Source organism: Debaryomyces fabryi, assembly GCF_001447935.2.
Source record: "Debaryomyces fabryi strain CBS 789 chromosome Unknown contig00017, whole genome shotgun sequence".
In the NCBI taxonomy this organism is placed as follows: domain Eukaryota; kingdom Fungi; phylum Ascomycota; class Pichiomycetes; order Serinales; family Debaryomycetaceae; genus Debaryomyces; species Debaryomyces fabryi.
The window spans coordinates 26,458-46,798 of NW_015385443.1; the positions used below are offsets into that span (position 1 = coordinate 26,458).

Below are 20,341 nucleotides of genomic sequence, written 5' to 3' on the forward strand. Positions count from 1 at the left end.
ATATTGTTTATAAAATATCTCTTAATTGTTTAGTTCTCGAACCGTGATCAACTGTATTAGGTTGATTTGTATGGGTTTCATTAATATTATCATACATTTTATTTAACCATCTTTCACTATTCAAGATACTATCACTTCCAATAATCAAGTTGATCTTATTATTTGCCAAACTTAAATCATGAATTAATCTGGACTCTTCATAAGTAACACCCCCCTTGATGTAGATTATAATATCTTGTACTGAATCACCTGAATTTCCGTATTGCTTAGTAACTGTATCAGGAATTAATGTAGACAAATGGAATTGATTAGAGTGATTTTGACTCTGGTTTATCAATTCATTCAATAATTCATTTAGCTTTGGAATATATTGCATGTAAATATTGTTCGTAGTATTATTATTAGCTGAATTGTTAAATAACAGGTTAATGCTTATCTTCTTATTATTAAATATTTTGCCAATATTATTACTATTATTATTGTTGGTTGAAATTGGGGATTTATTGAATTGTTTGTTGAAATTTTTCATCAATGATATCTGTGATACGGTTGGTACCGGGTTAGTGATAGCAGGGTCATGAAACTTATTCAAGAACACTGCTAAATCATTTTCATTTTGATTGAACTTGACTGAGTAGAGCAATACTAATTTTATTTTATTCTCAGTAGAAATTGTTGACTTGTCTAATATTTCTAATACTCTAGTTCTGATAACTTGTTGACTCTCTAAATTACAAATAATAGTTTGTTGCAATTCACTAACTTCCCAAAGACTTTGATGTGAAATTTGACTATCCAATTCACTTATTAAATTTAAATGCTTCAATATGTTGTTCAGAAGTTTCTTGAATTCGGGAAATTTAGTTAATACCTTTTTCAATTCTGAAAGATTTTGTGTTTTCAAGTTTTCTATAGAAGATTGCTTAGTTTGTTTCTTGTATTCTTCAACATATTCTTGGAACTTATCAGTTAGATCACCGTAGTTCAAATACATAGATTGCTTAAAAAAAGGGTCTTGCGACTCAGATAAGATTATAGGTTCCTTGGACTCTGCTAATTCTACCATATTCTTATTAATACCAATTAATTCATGAATCATCGACTGATATGTCCAGGGAAGTATCAAGGGAGTTATTGGGTCATTTTTGCGGTCTAGTAATAGTAATATTGGAGGCACATCAGAGTTTTTATTCAAATCTTCAAATAAATTATTGTTAGAGTTAGAATTAATGTTGTACAATATTTCTGAACTCAATTTCTTCAATTCAATGGAATTCGATTCATATTTGATAATAGGACATTTCTTTAAGGATAATAGTAAACTTGCTAAACTATTAGACTCTTCAATTATACTATTCTGACTGTTGGATATATTGATCGTAAACAAATTATTGTTTACAATTAAATAATCTTGAAATATTTCAAGAACTTGACTTATTGCTTCAAATTCATCCGCTTCTGCAAGACCCTCCAACTGGTTCTTATTTAACGTGTTATTAGTGAACAACTCATATTTGTTAAAATGAGGATTCTTGAGTTCTTTTATCAAATTTCTTATAGAATCTTGGGTAGGTTTGATATAAACAACGCAATTAAGATGCTTCATAACGTTTAAACTCCCCTGATTCTCTATCATCTCTACAAGCACAATGTCATTTTGAAGTAATTGTGATTGTGTATAAGACATAGATATGATTGGGGTTGTATGTTTATCTACCAAAAGCACCCTTGCTTTGATTTCTGTGGATTGACTCGAAGTCTTGGTTTCAAACAACTTATTGAAGTATGTTTCACTTACTTTAGATAGATTCAACGTCATCTTGGTCCTTAAAGTAGAAGTTATCGTTCATGGGATTTCACTAATTAACAAGCAATTTTGATAGATTGTATTATACTGTATATAACGGTAGAAGTTTATATCTATTAAATATATGAATATATATAAATTATAAATGGGCATGATCTTCAGAATGCTTAGAGTAATAGAAATTTGAAAGTGGTTCAACGGGTCTAGGAATATCACCAGTTGGGTATGTTGATTTAAATTGGTCAACATTTTCAACTAATTTACCGGATGGATACTGAGGTGGTACGGGAGTCGAAAGTTCCCTCGTAATTGTTTCAGATAACTTGGCTTTCAAGTTATCTTTATTAGAAAGTTTGTTCTCCTTGTTATCTCCAATTGAATCGGCCAATACACCCACAAGCTTGTTTATATCATCCCCGTTTGTTTCAATTAAAGAATCCAATATGTCAGAGCTGATACTAAAATTATTACGATAAATAAAATTATTAATGGAACTGTGTAATAACTTCAGTCTGCTAAGCTCAGGTACACTAGGAGATTTCAAATGAACAATAATTCTAGAAGAAACATTAGAATCTGAAGAAATATAATCATTGTAGAAATTGATGAAGTCATCCTTGGTGATGGTTTCAAGCACTTTAACGTGCTTTTCTCTCTCTTGGAAATCGTAATATCCGCTAATAATAGAATTCCAAAACTTACTGACTTCTTCACTTAAGTTTTTTAATTTAGTCAATTTTTTATCCTTCAATGCTTGTTTGAATTTTGCGAAGTTTTCATCAGTAAGATCATTCTTTATAAATTTATCGAATTGCTTTAAAAATTCTTCAATTCTGTATTCAAGATATTCAGAAGATCTCTCTGATTGTACTAAAATTCTAAAACCCAAAGTAGTTCTGGTTAACCTGGTACCTGAAAATACAACATACCCCAATTGTTCTTTTGTTCTCAATTGAGAAAAGCAAGGCTCGTGAATAACTGTTCCTAATAAATCAGTTAAAACTCTTAAGCGAACATCATTAAATGAATCGCTTATTTGAATAAAATATTCGATACACGAATTGATGTTATTTTTATCTTGTAATGCTACTTCATACCTAATTCTTTGGTTAGGTGGAACAATGTGAGTTTTAAGTTTTACCACTTCATTAATTTCATCCTGGTTATCGCGGATTGTTTTGAACTTAGTAAAGTAACTTTGGACGACCCTTGAAATATCGTACGCTTTGGAGTCGTTAAAGTTACCATGGATTAATACCTCTCCAAATACACCCTGATCCCAGATTTTTTCAGTAGAAAATTCAAGTAATTCATCGAAATTTATTTCCTTGTTTAAAGTATCGATTTTTAAATCGTAAGTATACGTTTTATCATTGAGTAATGTTAAAAAGTGAGTGCCAATCTGCGAGTAAGGAACCTCAAATCCAAAATTTTTGAATTCCTGATTTAGTTTAAATTTGAAAACTTCAAATCTGTCTCTTTTAGGTTTAAAGGAAATAAGCTTTTGTAGAATTTGTTCTAACAAGACAGGTAATTTATCATTGTAACCGCTTACTCTTATTAACAAACCATCACGCCAATGATTGATTGTAAACGATATACCTACCAAAGATGCATAATAAACGATCTCATTTAATTCATCATCAATCAACTGGCTGAGAAGCATAGTGTAAATTGATGATTTGCAAGAAGTGTTTGCATTTGCTAAATGTAATACAATTTCGATCGCTCCCTTGGGAATTTGAAATTGATCATCTTGTTTATACCAAACTTGAAATTTATTATTATCTTCAATCAAATAAGGATGAGGTAATGGAGTTTCCAGTTTAGTCTTTGAAACAGTAAAATCTTCGGGTATGAATTCGTTTGGAATAGGGTAATGGAAATTTTCATTTGTTCTAGCACTTTGAATGCCTTCCTTCAAGCTATTTGATAAAGAGTCATACGAGTACTGAGTTCCATACCAGAGCTCGGATTTATCTAAGTCTGGTAGTGACTGGGATGTCAACAAAATACGGAAGTTGTTTGGATTTAAATATGAGCCGTATTCTTTAATTTCTTGACTTCTAAACTCCCTCAAAATGGAAGAGCTTAATAAATATTGGGGTGGAATATATGCACTTTCGGTAAATTTATAGAGAGAGTTACTCATTTTAGAAACTGTTTGAGCGGCTCTTTGTTTTTGTTTGAATTTGAAATTAACAGTAGACATGTTGCTCAATTCTTCCCATAACCATAACTTTGGTTCCTCATTTAAAATTAACTTCAAATATTCGAATACATTGACGACAATTGTTTCCCAGTTTTTTAAACCATTTGGAGTTAAATCAAATTCAAGCACGAAGATTGAGTTTCCTTGACAGACTTTCATATTACCTGCGGATAGCTCATTGACCCAGCCCTTCTGCTTTAAATAGTGTAAGATGGATCCAGAACTTTCGTGTCCTAATAAATGAGAATAATAACTAGCTGGCTTACTATCCCAGTTTGCCTCTTGGTCACTAGGGATCATAAAACTCAACTCCAATTTATCAGAATCCATTATTGGCTTTGCTTTTATAATTTTTCCAAGATGATCAGGATTATAAATCAACTCCCCATTGTAGCTTGGCCTAGGCAAGTTACTGTTAGGAACTTCCGAAAACTTTTCGATCGCCCAAGACGTTAATGTGTCCAAATCTTCTTTCCCCAAGATGACTAAGCTCATTAAGTTTGAAGAGTAGTGGTTTTTGTAAAAGTCAAGCAATATGTCTCTCACATTTAACCCTTGGCTAGTTGGATCTTCATGCAACGTCTTATAATTTCCCGTAGAAAACCCATTATATGGGTGTTGCGGATTACTTGTCAGTTTATCCAATTGATAGAATCTCCACATATCATTTTGCAAATTCTTCTTATTTTCTGAATCCACAGCCTTTATTTCACGGTCCTTACAGGACTGGCTGAATAACGGGCTGATGAAAAACTGAGAGAATCGATCCAACGCCCCCTCCAAATAGTCAGAACTCAACTCAAAATAATAGTTGGTATGTTCAGCAGCCGTGTATGCATTCGAATGCCCCGAATGCTTCGAAAGATAACTCGAATATTCGTTCTCTTCGGGATATTTGCTAGTACCCATGAACAACAAATGCTCACAGAAATGCGCCAACCCCGGGACTTGATAGTTTTTATCAGCAAAGGATCCCACGTTAACGTCTAAAGAAGCAGCAGCTTTATCGGTGGAGGAGTCATTGATTATAAGAACATGTAAGTCATTCGAATTTAATTTGACTAATCGGTACGAACGGTCGTCTAATATCGGCTTTTCGATATTAGAGTTATCTGCCAATATGGTGTACTTGTCACTTTGCATGCTTAGCTTTGTTATACTCGAGTAAAATACTTGGTTTAAATTAATTCCTGACTTATAATTAACGATTCGAGACAACCCTTTCGCTAAATACATTAACAAAACCAGATAAGCAAAGAATTTAAGAAAAAGATTCATATGCTAATGCTGACTTTGGTGGTTATTCTGAACTATGGCAATATGCCACTGCGTGTATTAACCGCGGTTTACGATTATATAGGAATATGATGAATTATGTACGATAGTGACAGAATATGAAGGGCATTATGACGTCTAAAGTGGCCAGAGACTACTGGTGAAGAGAATCTACCACTTTCTGGAGGTTTTCCAAGAAACTACTGACGAGATACTCAATGCTATCCAATTTAGTGAGGGCGCTCACTAAAACGGGGTCCGGGGAAGAAACCTCAATTTTCTTCAACACCATGACCACCATATTATTGTAAGTGACGCACTTTGTAATGTAGTCGATAGGATCGTGTTTTGGCTTCAACAGGATGTGATTCCACACGTTGTTGACGAAGTTGGACTGCGAGCGCAGTCCGTCGGGAGAAGTCGATGTCGACTGGTGTATTTTCTGCTCGATATCGGCAAAGTTGAGCGGTTGGGGTGCAGCCGGGGTGCTGGCCCTACTGGCATGCGAGCTGGGCAAGCGCATATCGTCTCTGAGCTTGTCAACATACGATTTACCCTCCGAGTCGATCTCGCACCACGGGCGATCTTGCACCAGGTGCAAGTATTTGAGATCAACACACACTTCTGCCTGACTGATGTATAAGTCGATGGCAATGTTGGTAGTGAGCACAGGACTGAAAGACGACCCCGGCGTCACATTGAGCGGAAATACTAGCTCGGGGTTCGTGGGCAATTGTAAGCTGTTTTTTGCAATCTGGATCTCGCGGAGCATCTCGTGGAACATGGCAATGAGTCGAGTGTGCTGGTGGTGACAATCGTCCAAAACCTCACCCGACGCCCTCTCTATGAGCCCCACGGCTGCATTTATCGACTTCTTGGCCTCAATGATCTGTGGAAGCAACACCGGCTTCTTGAGCGTCATCTTATTAAGTATCTTGTTAAAATGGCTCTCCTTCAACTGCACCGTCATCTGGGTGATATACGCCCCATCCCGCACCACAATACCCTTGAGCGCCTCCAGCTTCGTCGAGGACACTGGAAGCTTGATCTCGGGTCCCCTTTCGATCCGTTTCTGCTCATCGGGGTGTTGTGGCGAGTTGTACAAGATGAGATTTGAGCAGATGCCGAGTGCTTCGATTATCTGGGGAAATTCGGGTGTAATCACCTGAGAAATGAGCCAATGCAATTCCTGGTCGGCATGTTCCATCTGTATATCTGACACAACATTCTGCATCTGTCTCGAGTCCACTAGCATCGTTAATAAACCCGCTAGACCAATAAATAGACCGCCACTCGATCATTTATGTCCCATTTATTAGGGCCTTAATCATATCGCACTAACAGAAGCTAACCTGTAAAAACCCCCAACTCCCCCAATTTCCTCCAAGCTCCTCCAAATCGACCTAACCTGCAAAATGACCAATTATCACCAAAATTTTTGTCAACAACACCTTTCCCATTCAAACAACTACATGTGCAGGAGCGTTGTTTATATTCACAACCCAATAGATAGTTAAGTAAGACTTGAAAAGAGATAACAGAGAGCTAACAAGATGCTGGGACCTTCAACTTCGAGTGAAAGATCGACGGTAGCTACAAATAATCATAGGATTCATCCACAACACCAACAGGTTCACCCTCATCAACATGAGCTTGCTAGACAGCCAGATTATAATCAAGCAGCGGTAGCAGTTGCAGCGGCATCGGGGATGATGGCGCCAGGAGCGCATCCAGACGATGGGAGTCAGTTTCATCCACACCAGCACCATTATAATGCGGCAGCGCACTTTCAACAGCAACAAGTGCAACAGGCACAACAAGCGCAGTTGCAGCAATATCAGATGTTGCAGCAGCAACAGCAGCAGTTCCAGCAACAGCAGCAACAGATGCAGGCCCCACACCATCAGATGGCGGCCCAGCACCACATACAGCCACCATTACAGCAGCATGCGATGCACCAGGGCCAAATGCACGAGCCGGTGGGCCAAGTGGTGGGCCAGTCGGTGGGACAGGCCGTGGGTGGACCTCATGTAGGAGGCGAGTTTGACGGGGGTCAATATCTTACGTCAAAGTTCATGGAAAACGAGATTATCAAGACATTTCCTAGCAAGCCCGAATTAGTGAAGTTTGTGAAGAACGTGCTTAACGACGAGGAACAGTGTAAGATTGTGATCAATTCGTCGAAGCCAAAGGCGGTCTATTTCCAGTGTGAAAGGTCTGGATCGTTCAGGACAACTGTCAAGGACTCCACCAAGAGACAGAGAGTTGCGTACACCAAGAGAAACAAGTGTGGTTACCGGTTGGTAGCCAACTTGTATCCTCCCGAGAAAGACAAGAAGAGAGCTAAGAAACCAGAGGATGATGCCCTTGACAAAGACATAGACGATAAGCTCAACGAATTCCAGAATCAGAACCCTATGGCCGGCAACACCAATGAAATATGGATTTTGAGAATGATCCACCCCCAACACAATCACCCACCTGAGCCTAACGTGAACTCTTCCAATAAGAAAAAGAGGTCTAAATACACTAGGACGTTGGTGGAGAAGCCTTTGAACCGTGGAAACTCCAACCCGGTGAATAACTTCAATCCAAACGACATAGTCACTCATCAACACCAACACCCACATCAACAAGTCCATGTACCTCATCCACATGTGCATCCACATCATCATGAAGCTGCACATACGCCTTCAGTACAAGACCCAGCGGTGATTGCAGCAATGGAAGCTACTCCAAATACAGATGCAGCAGAAGCAGCCGTTGCTGCTGCTGCTGCCATGCACCACCAACATCCTCCGGTGGACCCAAATATCGACCCTAATGTCGACCCAAGTGTACAGGAACATGATCATTCTCATGGTACCTTACGATAATCCGACAAAACACCTATGTGTGGCCGAATTATGACCTTTGTTTGATATTTTATTCTAATTTTTGTATCCAACGTTTTTCAGTTTATATTTTATGTTTTACTATACTCATGTCGGTACATTTACTACTTTAGTATATACTACAATGTTTACCTTTATATATAATACTACTTTATTTGTTTTAAAACTTTGTATAATTTACTTCGTGATTTTGTTTTCGGCAAAAATATTTAACGCATAATCCTTTGAACTAATTATATAAAGATACACATTAATTATTTCACTTCATTGAGTTGTGGGATTATATATAACGTGAATTTAAGCAATATTTAGAAGCTGACATATATAATATCTTCTAATACCATGGATTCGAATGTCAGTAATACAGAAACACCAAATGATACTGACTCACCCCACACATCGACCCAACCAAAACCCTCGAATCGTTCAATATCACCGTTAACAAAAATCCCGTTGGAAGAAAGTGAACAGAATCCAAACTTAAGGCAAGAATCTTATTCTTCTATAGGCTCATCGCTGGATGGATCATCAAGGAGTTATAGAGAAGATAGTGCATTTGGGACAGAAGAAAACGATGAACGGCAACCACTATTGGTTGTTCGTAGCAGTGAATCAGTTGACGAGATAGCAAAGGATTATTTTAGTTATGAAAACAACAAAGCATTCATTTATACATTGTTGGCTCTCCTCGGGTTAGCATTTTTTTTCTATTTGACATTTCAGCAGCTGGATAGCTTGGTGATGCTGGCCATTGATACAAAATTTCATAGCTTATCTATAATGGATTTGAATAACGATGGACTTGATTTCCATGTGCTTGGATCCGTATCCATGCATTATAATAACATTGAAAATCACTTTTATCGGTTTTTTATGAAATTGGCATCAATTATCATCGGAAGCGTTATTGTTATTCCAAATGATGCTGTGAAGTTGTTTGCGGCATTGGAAGGAAGGAATGAATCGTTACATGTACTAAATATTTACCCTCCAGACATACAGGTTGATATTGCCAACAATGCATTAACTGAGATTGACTTTATAAGTAAGTCAGAATTGGTTGAGGAGAACATAGTTAAGTTTCTTAATACACTAGAAGATTCTAATAAGGAAGAACTAGTTGTGAAGCTAAGTGGTATATTTGACTCGACCATTGAATCCAAATTATTCGAATATTCTACTAAAAATGCCAGGTTTTACCTTGATTATAGTTTGAATAAAACTGACTTATCCCCATCTATATTGCTTGACCACTTGACTGTGCAGCAAAATCCCGAGAATAATACAGAGATTGAATTTTACAGCTCAATCAGTATGGATAATAAATTTCCTATAAACGTCGAATTGGAATCAATCGATTGGGATGTATATATTGCAGGTTGTCATAAAGAACTAATTAAGGTTGGGGAGTGGCAAAGTTCGAGCTTATCAATACAGCCTGACAATTCAATAGAGTTTGATATTAATGGAATTGTACGGGAAATCCCCGATAAATTAGTAGAAAATTGTGATGATAATAAGACTGTAATAAACAAAATGGTTCAAGACTACTTGCAAGGCAAAGCAACTTCAATTAACATAAGTGCATCAAACAGTGAAAAGAACCAAAAGACCTTACCAAGGTGGCTCTTATTCGTCTTAAACAAATCGGGCTATAAACTACTGGTTGGTTTACCGTATTACGAGGGCGATATTAGCAGCTACATCAAGAGCTACGATATAAGCACCCTTTTTGTAGAATTGCTATCATCAAAGTCTCATGAACTGTTCAGCTATGCTTTGAGCTCTAATGTTTCCATGATAACCACATTTCCAGGAATATTTGATATTAAGCTTAACCTTCCAAGGTTTCAAAGTAGTATTGCTATGAGAGACGAGTCGGAAACGATAATGAAGGGATGGTCAAACACAGATAATACGATGAACTTACATAGATACGACGATGAAAACCTTTTGAAATGGGATATAGGGGTCTCGAATTTCGAAGCTGATAATATAGAACCCGTCAAATTGGGCAAGTTGGCAAACAATCTACTTAACGGAGACGACATAAGGGTCCCAATATACTTGGACATGATACTTGATGAAATAGAATTGTCGATGCCCATTCTTACAACTACCTTGAAACACCTAATTTTGCCTCGCATACAGTTGAATAAGCCTACGGAATCTATCAACTCGATTGACGATATTATTGATACTTTGAATATAACTGTCGATAACATCATATACGTCGATTCGAGTAAGGAGGAGTTAACATTGATGATCGACTGCAGCTTGTTGAATCCTACGAATATATCCATTGACATACCTGAGGACAACATTTCGCTTCAACTTAGATACAACGAGACAATCATTGGCAGTGTTAGTGCAACCGATATATTGATTCCCCAAACCGATGACTATTTCAACATGAGCGTTTATCTCAATTTGAATGCAACTACGACACATGGCAAGGTCATGTTGGAAATGCTTATCGGTGAATTTATATCTGGCTACGAGGATCTTTATTTCTCGGTGGAAGGCACCAACAAATCCTCATCGAGCAATGGACTTAGCGATTTCTTATCTCAGATAGCCATCAATGATATTCGAGTGCCCAACGTATCGTTTTCATCGCAATGGGTGGAAAACCACCCCCAACTACTTGAAGCCCACCCCAAACACCAGTCACCCTTCCTCATCGATGCCACCATCCACATATTTTCGTCCGAAATAGAACTAACGCTCCTCAATCCTCTCGAAAATGCCGAGATTGCCGTCAAAGTATACCAGGCCCAGGCTTCGTACGAGAACACCAAGTTGGGCCATATGCAGCCTGATCAATATTTGCTTATCCCTCCTGGGGTATACAAAACCCCTCGCATTCCTTTTGTTATGGATAGTAACATAGGAATGGACATCTTGCGCAAAGCCTTAAACGGTAGCTTGCGGGTCCAAGTTCTAGCGGTATTTATGGCCAACATTGGCGAATTCGATCTCCTGTTACTATATGAGGGTAGTAATCTCAGTGCAGCCATTCGGTGGTAATCGCAAATGATATTGCAATATTATTATATAATAACACGACGCTAATTCTTGTCCCTCCAAACCCACCCACTGGGGTGACTTTATGTGAAGCTAGGTAAACTGGTTGCCAAATCCGGGTCGAACTGGGGAAATTAAAGACCTGGTGCATAGATGTATATCTTCAAACCGGACCCCCAATCCGAGCAATCCACTTAAGAGAAGATTAAATACAACACAAAATGCAACCTGTTCTAGAAGTCGAGCTCATGTCTCAATATTACATAATACAAACAAAATTCGACATCCACCGACCGCCACCAACCATTTCAGTAGCGTATATAATGTTATAAGTTAATTACATAATCATTTGACATTGTTTCATAGACCTACCTAAACAAGTCTAGATGTGGAACTTATTAAGGAGTGCGACAATGTCCCATACATTAAAAATTTTCTGCGACAATGTCGCGGTAAAATTACTAAAAATAGGTTTATTTTGATTTATAGGGAACAATTGGACATAAGTGTTTAGAAAACATTCTATATAATCCTTTTTTTTTCATACAAACAATTGATTTAGGTATCATAGAATAGTCTATCGCTCACATTACAATTATGCCTTCGTCCATGTTAAAGATTTCCACCTTAGTTGCATTAGCATCATACATTTCCACCACATTGGCCGCTCCACCAGCTTGTTTATTAGCTTGTGTTGCTCAAGTCGAAAAGAAGTCTGATTGTACCGGATTAAACGACTTATCTTGTATTTGCTCCAGCAACGGTAGTGATGTCAAGAAGTGTTTAGACAGTATCTGTCCAGAAGGAGATGCTGACACTGCCAAGTCAGCATTTGAAGATTCTTGTGAAGGTCACTCGAGCAGCTCTTCGTCGTCGAGTGCTGCTTCTTCCTCCTCCTCCAAGGCTTCCTCGAGCTCAGCTTCTTCTTCTTCTTCCAAGGCTTCCTCGAGCTCAGCTGCCTCGTCCGATGCTGCTTCCTCTTCTGTTGCTGCTGAATCCACCACCAAATCTTCTTCCCAAGGTTCCGAGACCTCTTCCGGTCCAACCCAAGCTTCCTCGCAAGCTGGTTCTGGTGAAACTTCTGCTGCCTCTACTGAAGCTTCCTCGCAAGTTTCTAGTGGTTCTAGTTCTGTCGAAGAATCTACCTCATTGGCCGGTGTTGCTACCACTGTTTCCAGTTCTTCAACTGGTTCCAGTGCTCCAGCTGTTGCAACTCAATCTGAAGACGGTGCTAATGCCGCTGGATTTTCCGTTGGTGCTCTTTTAGCTGGTTTAGCCGGTGCTGCTTTGTTATAAACTACATAAAATGATTTCTTTCTTCCGTATATCTTTAATTCGTTGATACCTTTTTACTAAAATATATGCTTTAAATAGTTGTGTATGTAGTGGCTTATTATTGTTGAACTGTGAAGCGAAAATTTGTTATCGCTGATCTGTTCCGCGGGCTCTTCCGATCAGATTCGATCATTGATTTATATAAATATAGGCGATTGTATTCCTTTATTAAGTCAGGGGGTTCTTATCTAGAAGGTTATACACGAAGTTAGATATTACCTTATTACTTGATTTAGAGAAAGTCGCTCTTAATAATGAGTGAATCAAATGGAGAGCTTGAGATGGCTGCTATGAAGCCTATCACATACACGTTATATTACGGCACATTTATTCATACTCCGAGACTAGGAGAATTGAAGATCTGCCTTAAAACTTTGGTTGGGGTCAATGAGCAGGGAGCAATTGACTTTATACATGAGAATTACATTCACGATGGGCAATCGGTTGTCGAATTTTTCAAACTGGAATATGAGAAACAAGGTAACCAAGCTGATACAAGTAACATGCATTATGTTGACATTTCTGAGGACGCTACCAAATTCTTTTGCCCAGGGTTTGTTGATACACACATACATGCATCTCAGTATCCTAACGTAGGAATTGGGTTGGGATGTCCACTATTGGACTGGTTGAAGGATTATACATACAGGTTAGAAAATGGGTTCACTAATCCAAAGGACGATGAATGCATGAAATTTGCTAATGATGTGTATAAGAAAATCATTAAAAAGACTTTAGAAACGGGTACTACATGTGCGTCATATTTTACCACCATCGACCCTCATACTACGATACTATTTGCTGACTTGTTATTGAAACTTGGACAAAGAGGGTTTGTTGGAAAGGTGTGCATGGACTCAAACGATGTTTTCGAAAGTTACCAAGAAGATCACGAAGAATGTGTAAATTCTATGAAATTAATCATCTCATACTACGAGAAGAACAACCCCAAAGGAGAAGACTTGATAAAACCTATTGTTACACCTAGATTTGCCCCTGTTTGTTCACTGGGATTAATGGAGTATCTTGGTTCCTTAGCTGCTGAGAAGGAATTGCCTATTCAAACCCACATCAGTGAAAATCACAATGAAATTGAATTAGTCGCAAAGTTATTCCCAGAGTTTGACAATTATGCTTCAGTTTATGATAACTTTAAGTTATTAAATTCATCTACAATATTAGCTCACGGAATTCACTTGGATGAGAAAGAACGGAAATTAATCAAAAGCAGAAACTGCTCTATTTCTCATTGCCCTACATCAAATACGTTTATTGCCAGTGGGGAAGCGCCAGTTAAGAAGTACTTGTATGAAGACAAAATTAACGTTTCTATAGGGTCAGATGTTTCCGGTGGATACAGCCCTTCCATATTGGAAGTGATCAAACAGTCAATATTGGTATCGCACCATCTCTCAATCAAGACGAAAGATCAATCAAGTTTTGATCCAAAACTCTCTGTGGCGGATGTAATTTATATGGCAACTCAAGCTGGTGCAAAAGCTGTGGGATTAGATAATGTAATTGGATCTTTTGAAATAGGTAAAAGATGGGATGCTCAATTGATTAATTTGAACTCTGCTAATTCCAATATCGATATATTCCCTTGTAACATTCCGGATGTGAACAATATAGATAAAGATACAGAAACTACTATTCTTAATTTGTTAGGAAAATGGATCTTTTGTGGTGATGATAGAAATTGCGTCATGGTTTGGTGCAATGGAAGACTAGTGATCAACAAGCAGTAAATTATTATGCAACAGTATTTATTTCACTTCATTTTTTGGTAAATTTTTAGCCTTTAGAATTATTAATTAATATTTATACTTAATATGCATTCACTACACATATAAATGAAGGGTAGAATTAAACAAAAACAAAATATCGGGTGCAAAATTGCGCCAAAAGGACAGATTTTATTCATGTCAGCCAGAAAAATCAAACAATTAAGATGTAGATGATTTATAGCCTCATATAAGAAGTTGCAATAACCTCGAAAGTATGCTATTATCGACTTTATGTAGGTGGCATTCTTCCATACCAATGCATGTTTATATCCCAACGTGTTTTCTCCTACACTCGAGCGACAAAATTTTCATTATAATAAAATATCAGATCTAGAAAGGAGCAGGTTAGGACTACTCAACGGGTATCAGGAGTAGCAGCATATTATAAATCTAAAGTAGGATAAGAGCTTTAATTCATCACGCTTACTCATTAATTCTCACTACGCGCTTAATGAAAAATTATTTGATAACAATTGAAGTATAGATAAATTACTTGACACACCTAATAAGATGACGGTGCCCGCTTCTGACGGGGATAGAGGTACCAAAAGGCGAACAGAAGGTGACGACGAAGAAGATGGCGATACTTTTAATCCAATGGTATGTTATATTTAGACTAGATCAACACTGAATGAAAATACTAACTGAATTAGCAAGAGCAAAGTGTATCAGACTACATGTCTCAAATATTACAAAATAAACGAAGAAAAATGACGCAGAAAGAATCAGATGATTCGGAATCTGATTCAGACTCAGATAGTGACGAGGATCTTGAAAATGATAGAGTTGATAGTTCTCCTGCCAAAGCTGGTGTGATTGAAAAAATTGTATTGAAGAATTTTATGTGCCATGATTTTTTTGAATTGAATTTAGGACCTCAGTTGAATTTCATTATAGGTAGAAACGGATCGGGCAAGAGTGCAATATTAACGGGTATATCCGTGGGGTTAGGAGTCAAGGCTTCTGATACCAGTAGAGGATCATCTATCAAAAATTTAATCAAGGATGGAAAGTCTACAGCAAGAGTGATCGTAGTATTTCGAAATGAAGGTATAGAAGCTTATAAACCAGAAGAATACGGATCTAAGATTATAATTGAAAGAAAGATACAAAGACAAGGCTCAAATGGATATTTCATTAGGTCGGAAAATCTTAAAACAATTTCAACAAAGAAGTCAGTTCTTGATGAAATATTGTATAAGTTTAACATAGCTATTGATAATCCAATGGCATTTTTGTCGCAAGATAAAGCCAGAGAATTTTTGACTCTGACTACTGATAAAGTTAAATATGATTATTTTATGGCCGGTTCCTTAATTAATGATATTATAGAGAATTATAGAATAACGAGTGGCAATATAGTCGAAGTACAAAACAAATTAAAACTTGCAAAGACCCATCTAGACGTTGCTACGAAGCACTACGAAGAGTCTGCATCATTATATAATAAGTTCAAGAAATCTGATTCCTTAAGAAAACACTTAGAGCTAATTCACGCTAAGATATATTGGTATAATGTGACAGTAATAGAAAAGAAGATTCAGAAATATCAAGATCAGTTACAACAAGCAAGCCATGATATCGAGGCAATAGAAAAGAAATTTGAAGAGATTGAACAAAGATCTAATCAACGTGAACAAAATGTGAAAGAATTGGAAGAAAAGAATATCATTATTTCGAAGGAAATCGTGGAATCTCAAGACTCTTATCAAGAGATTAAAATGACTTACCAGAGGTTGAAATCTGGTATCAATGAAGTCATCAATGAAATTAAAAAAGGAGAAGAGGATATAGAGGGATTTCATAAAGATATACAAAAATGCCAGACCATGATAGCAAAGGAACAGCAAAGAATTGATGAGATTAACGGTGGATCAAAAGAAAAGCTCAATAATAGTTTGAGTAAATTGAAAGCAAAGCTAGAAGATTTAGCTCAAGAAAAGGAAGATGTGCGGTCTAAAATCAATGAATCTGAAAATTATAGAGATCCTGAATTGTTAGACTACGAAGGAAAAGTTAAGGCATCTAAAGAAATAATGGCTATTCTTCGAGAGAAAAAAAAGAGCCTTTTAGCATCGCAGAAAGATAAATTTTCACCATGGGGGAATAATATAACTCATTTACTAGCCAATATTAAGGCTATCAATCAATGGCATCAAGAACCGATTGGTCCGATTGGATCGTTTGTCTCTGTCAAGGAAGGATATTCTGATTGGCGTGATTTAATAAATGCTTCTATCGGTAAAACTCTCGACTCATTTCTTGTTTGCGATGAGCATGATAGAAGGATATTGAGCGGCCTTTTCAAAAAATATCGAATATATAAGAATATCATTACCAGGAAGTTTGAAAGTTTTAATTTTGAGGATGGTATAGCGCATGGTCACACTACGTTCTTGGATATATTAACAATAGAAAATGAGAATGTACTCTACACTCTCATTGATTCAAACAGTATCGAAAAGAATGTTATATGTGAAGACAGAAATAGATCTCGAGAACTCGTTGCACAATCTAATGTCTTAAACGTTTATTCTCTCTTAAATAGTAGATCAGGACAAAGGTCAAGTGGTGACAGAAATACTTTCAAGATTGATCCGATTTATTACAGATTGAACGAGCCACATAAATTATCTAATAAGTCACAATCTAGTTCAGATGATATCAAGAAGACAGATGAACAAGTCGATGACGAAATCGAAAGAATCAACAAGTTGGAAAGACGGAAACGAGAAATAAAAATGAAATTACAGAATGAGAAACAGAACTTGGAAAATAGATATGAGGCGATTCAGAAAGAAACTAGAAAACTTAATGACGAACTCTTCAGAATTGAAAATAGTCTTAACGAAAATGGTGACTTGTCTAAAATTGAAGCATTGAAGATTCAAATTACAGAAGACGAAGCTCAAGCATCTCAGAAAGAGGGAATTTTAGAATCATTAAATGAAGATTTAGAGAAGGATCGTTCACAGTTCATTACTGTTAGAGAAAATATGAAAACACTTAAGCAAGAAATACAAGAAAAATTACAGTTGCAAGAGGATACCAAAAAGGCACTTGTCGAGTGTGAAATTGAACGATCGGCCATGCTTTCAGAAATTGAGCATTATAAAATGACTGTTTCCAAACGTCAAGATGCAATGGCTGTATGCCAAACTAAGATCAGTCAGGGCAACGAAAGACTAACTCCTCTTATTTCAGATGCAGAAAGTAAATGCCCTCGGAACCAAATTAATATAGCAAACGAGGATACTAATGAATCGATCAGCGCTGAATACGAAAAGGCTCAGGAGGCAGTAAAAGAAGCTGAGAAGTCGGTTGGCAGATCTTATCAGGAAATTCAGCAAGAATTATTGACGAACAAAGAGACTAAGGAGGTCTGTGAAGAAAGAGTAATAAATTTGGACAAAATATATCGATCATTATCAGATGATTTGAATAGTAGATTTAACTATTTACATACAACTATTCTCAAGAACATCAATGAAGCTTCTTCATCCTTTGAAAGGTCTTTGGCATTAAGAGGATTTAAAGGTGAATTAAAATTTGATTTTGGTGAGAAGAGTCTAACTATGCTTGTTCAAACTAAAGGTGACTTTAAAAAGAGAACAGTAGAATCATTGTCTGGTGGCGAAAAATCATTTACTCAAATAGCATTATTACTAGCAATTTGGAAAGTAATGGATTCCAAAGTACGTGGATTGGATGAATTCGATGTTTTTATGGACTCGGTGAATAGATCTATTAGTATTAAACTTTTATTAAGTGAATTGAGAAAGTATCCAAAGTCTCAATCAATTTTTATTACTCCTCAAGATATTGCGGTGGTAGGTGATTTGGATAGCAGAGATGTAAAGATCCATAAAATGAATGATCCAAGAAGTGATGGTTAATTTACGAAGACTATGTACAATGTTTATTTTCATATATAAAGTTAATGATAATAAAATAATTATAATCATGGAAGGAACAACTTCTAATCCCTCATGCGAACTAATTGAGAATACTTCGATTCATTTGCAGCTGAACATAAAATTTTCAACTTATTGAATTCTGTCTCATCCAAGAAAATCGTGATTGGATTATTAGGTGTAGACAATCGTAATAGATCATCCAAATAAACCAGTAACTTTTCCAAAGTAATACCTCGATATGATAACAAGGCTGTAATAAAAACCTCATGAAGTTTCATTGAATATATATTCAGGTTCGCTTTCTTATTGACATTATCCTGAAATAATTTTATTTCATGAATTAACTGGTATGTTCTTTCAGCTTCATTGGCTTGCATGTAATCATTATCGATAGCCAAATTCTTCAACCTATGTGTACATGCTTTGAATAGATAAATGAAGTCCTCCTCTCGAATAAGAACATTTGCATATACCTTATGATAAGTCTTGGGCAATTTAACTAACAACAGATATGCCTCATTTATATAACCTAACTCACATAAACAGGAGTTTATGAATGTATGTAGCATGAAATGACATCCTGTAATATAGTCCATAAGCGAATCAAGACGCTCTGGTCCTGAATTCTTCATCAAATGATTAATATTCGACTTTATTAAAGAGCGGAAATATGGCAAATCGCATATTCTTAATGAGCCTTCCACAACAGGGGTGTATGAGTGACCTGGATATGTATATACGTTTCTCTCTTCATCGGGCCTGAATAATTTCATATTCATTTCTTTTGAAGAAGCCTCTTCTTGAATATCTAAGGGTGTCTTTATTTCATCAGGAATGCGAGATACGGCATCATAATTGTTGTTCTTTATATTATCTCTCCTCCAACGAAAATGATTAAATGCAGACATTTTAGGCGTAGATATGTTGTCATTCTTGCTGTGGTTTTTATGACCTTTGAAAATAAAGGCAAGGGAACGAAAATGCTTTAGAGCCTCTCCCAAATTACCGTCGTTACTGTAAGCTTCTACAAGTGAGCATTTTAACGACTTGTAAGTATCAGCATGTCCGGAATACGAATAAAACCTTTTAAGGTAATTTAATAAACCTTTAATTCTCTCGGGGTCACGATTGTTCAGATATATCAGACCTAATGTCTCCAAGAATGAGTTTGCTACCAAAAAAGGAATGTGACTATTCTGGAAATTAATACCTGAGAATTCTTCAGAGCGAACTTGATGGTTATCTATAATTTCATGGTATACCAAGCATGAACCAAGGTAATGTCCCAATTCGCATGTCTTCGATAAATAGTACGACCACAATTCATTACTCAATTTAAAGTCAGGGACCTTGTCAAGAAGAATATGTAACAAAGTGGTAGCTGCGCTTATGTTCTCTTCTTGTACAAGGTTGAATATGAAAATCTCTAGTAAATGGATATTCAATTTGTGATGCAAGTTTTCGACTATGAATTGATAAATTTTGGAATGCTCAGTATTGTTATTACTGAGAAGTAATTGGAGTAATATATTATGCTTTAGACTATCTTTTGCCCCATCTTCGCTCAATTTTTCTAAGTACTCTTGTACATGTATATGGCAATGATTTGGAATGTTGGATAAGGCTTCAAGGAAATTATTCATAAGATAAGAATCACTGTTATCGATAGGTGCCGTAAAAAAAACACTATTTAGTATACCACTAATTGAATCACGGCTACGATCTTGCCTGAATTGGTTGAATCTAAGGTAATACTGTTCATATGTCTTATCGTTTCTATATTTCTCTGATTGGCATACCGCACTATATGACCTCGTTATATTTATTACTCGGGATTTTAGATGGATTTTTCTAAGATGCTTCGACCACATCACCTCCTAACTAAACCGGTGACTGTCTTTGTAAACTATATCCTTTGTTCTCAATGTGATAAGGCCACTGATTTAGAGTTGTACTTTATGATAGTGAAAAATTATTTAGTACCGTTCGAGATTATGTAATCACGATTATCACCAAAAATTTATTTGAAAAATTCTTCAAGTATCCAGAATCATAATACGGTAATTGTTTCATACAGAGATATACGC

General features: G+C 36.6%; 9 protein-coding genes across 9 annotated transcripts; 5 read left to right on the top strand and 4 right to left on the bottom strand.

Annotated features, from left to right (window-relative positions):
• Window positions 1-7: 7 nt before the first annotated feature.
• On the bottom strand, window positions 8-1,819 carry AC631_01288 (uncharacterized protein; the record flags this gene model as incomplete). The annotated part of the gene is made up of 1 exon (XM_015610118.1): window positions 8-1,819. One exon carries the CDS (start codon window positions 1,817-1,819, stop codon window positions 8-10), a length of 1,812 nt encoding a protein of 603 aa, XP_015469025.1.
• Window positions 1,820-1,946: 127 nt separating this feature from the next.
• STE23 (metalloendopeptidase) lies at window positions 1,947-5,162 on the bottom strand (the record flags this gene model as incomplete). Its single annotated transcript, XM_015610119.1, has 1 exon — window positions 1,947-5,162. The coding sequence occupies one exon, from the start codon at window positions 5,160-5,162 to the stop codon at window positions 1,947-1,949; it is 3,216 nt and encodes a 1,071-aa protein (XP_015469026.1).
• A 286-nt stretch (window positions 5,163-5,448) lies between these two features.
• On the bottom strand, window positions 5,449-6,549 carry RAV2 (Rav2p; the record flags this gene model as incomplete). The annotated part of the gene is made up of 1 exon (XM_015610120.1): window positions 5,449-6,549. One exon carries the CDS (start codon window positions 6,547-6,549, stop codon window positions 5,449-5,451), a length of 1,101 nt encoding a protein of 366 aa, XP_015469027.1.
• A 298-nt stretch (window positions 6,550-6,847) lies between these two features.
• Window positions 6,848-8,170, top strand: RBF1 (Rbf1p; the record flags this gene model as incomplete). The annotated part of the gene is made up of 1 exon (XM_015610121.1): window positions 6,848-8,170. The coding sequence occupies one exon, from the start codon at window positions 6,848-6,850 to the stop codon at window positions 8,168-8,170; it is 1,323 nt and encodes a 440-aa protein (XP_015469028.1).
• A 360-nt stretch (window positions 8,171-8,530) lies between these two features.
• AC631_01292 (uncharacterized protein) lies at window positions 8,531-11,218 on the top strand (the record flags this gene model as incomplete). Its single annotated transcript, XM_015610122.1, has 1 exon — window positions 8,531-11,218. One exon carries the CDS (start codon window positions 8,531-8,533, stop codon window positions 11,216-11,218), a length of 2,688 nt encoding a protein of 895 aa, XP_015469029.1.
• A 594-nt stretch (window positions 11,219-11,812) lies between these two features.
• Window positions 11,813-12,511, top strand: SSR1 (Ssr1p; the record flags this gene model as incomplete). Its single annotated transcript, XM_015610123.1, has 1 exon — window positions 11,813-12,511. One exon carries the CDS (start codon window positions 11,813-11,815, stop codon window positions 12,509-12,511), a length of 699 nt encoding a protein of 232 aa, XP_015469030.1.
• A 293-nt stretch (window positions 12,512-12,804) lies between these two features.
• Window positions 12,805-14,298, top strand: AC631_01294 (guanine deaminase; the record flags this gene model as incomplete). The annotated part of the gene is made up of 1 exon (XM_015610124.1): window positions 12,805-14,298. One exon carries the CDS (start codon window positions 12,805-12,807, stop codon window positions 14,296-14,298), a length of 1,494 nt encoding a protein of 497 aa, XP_015469031.1.
• A 749-nt stretch (window positions 14,299-15,047) lies between these two features.
• On the top strand, window positions 15,048-18,233 carry SMC6 (DNA repair protein; the record flags this gene model as incomplete). The annotated part of the gene is made up of 1 exon (XM_015610125.1): window positions 15,048-18,233. The coding sequence occupies one exon, from the start codon at window positions 15,048-15,050 to the stop codon at window positions 18,231-18,233; it is 3,186 nt and encodes a 1,061-aa protein (XP_015469032.1).
• An 83-nt stretch (window positions 18,234-18,316) lies between these two features.
• Window positions 18,317-19,897, bottom strand: AC631_01296 (uncharacterized protein; the record flags this gene model as incomplete). The annotated part of the gene is made up of 1 exon (XM_015610126.1): window positions 18,317-19,897. The coding sequence occupies one exon, from the start codon at window positions 19,895-19,897 to the stop codon at window positions 18,317-18,319; it is 1,581 nt and encodes a 526-aa protein (XP_015469033.1).
• Window positions 19,898-20,341: the final 444 nt, after the last annotated feature.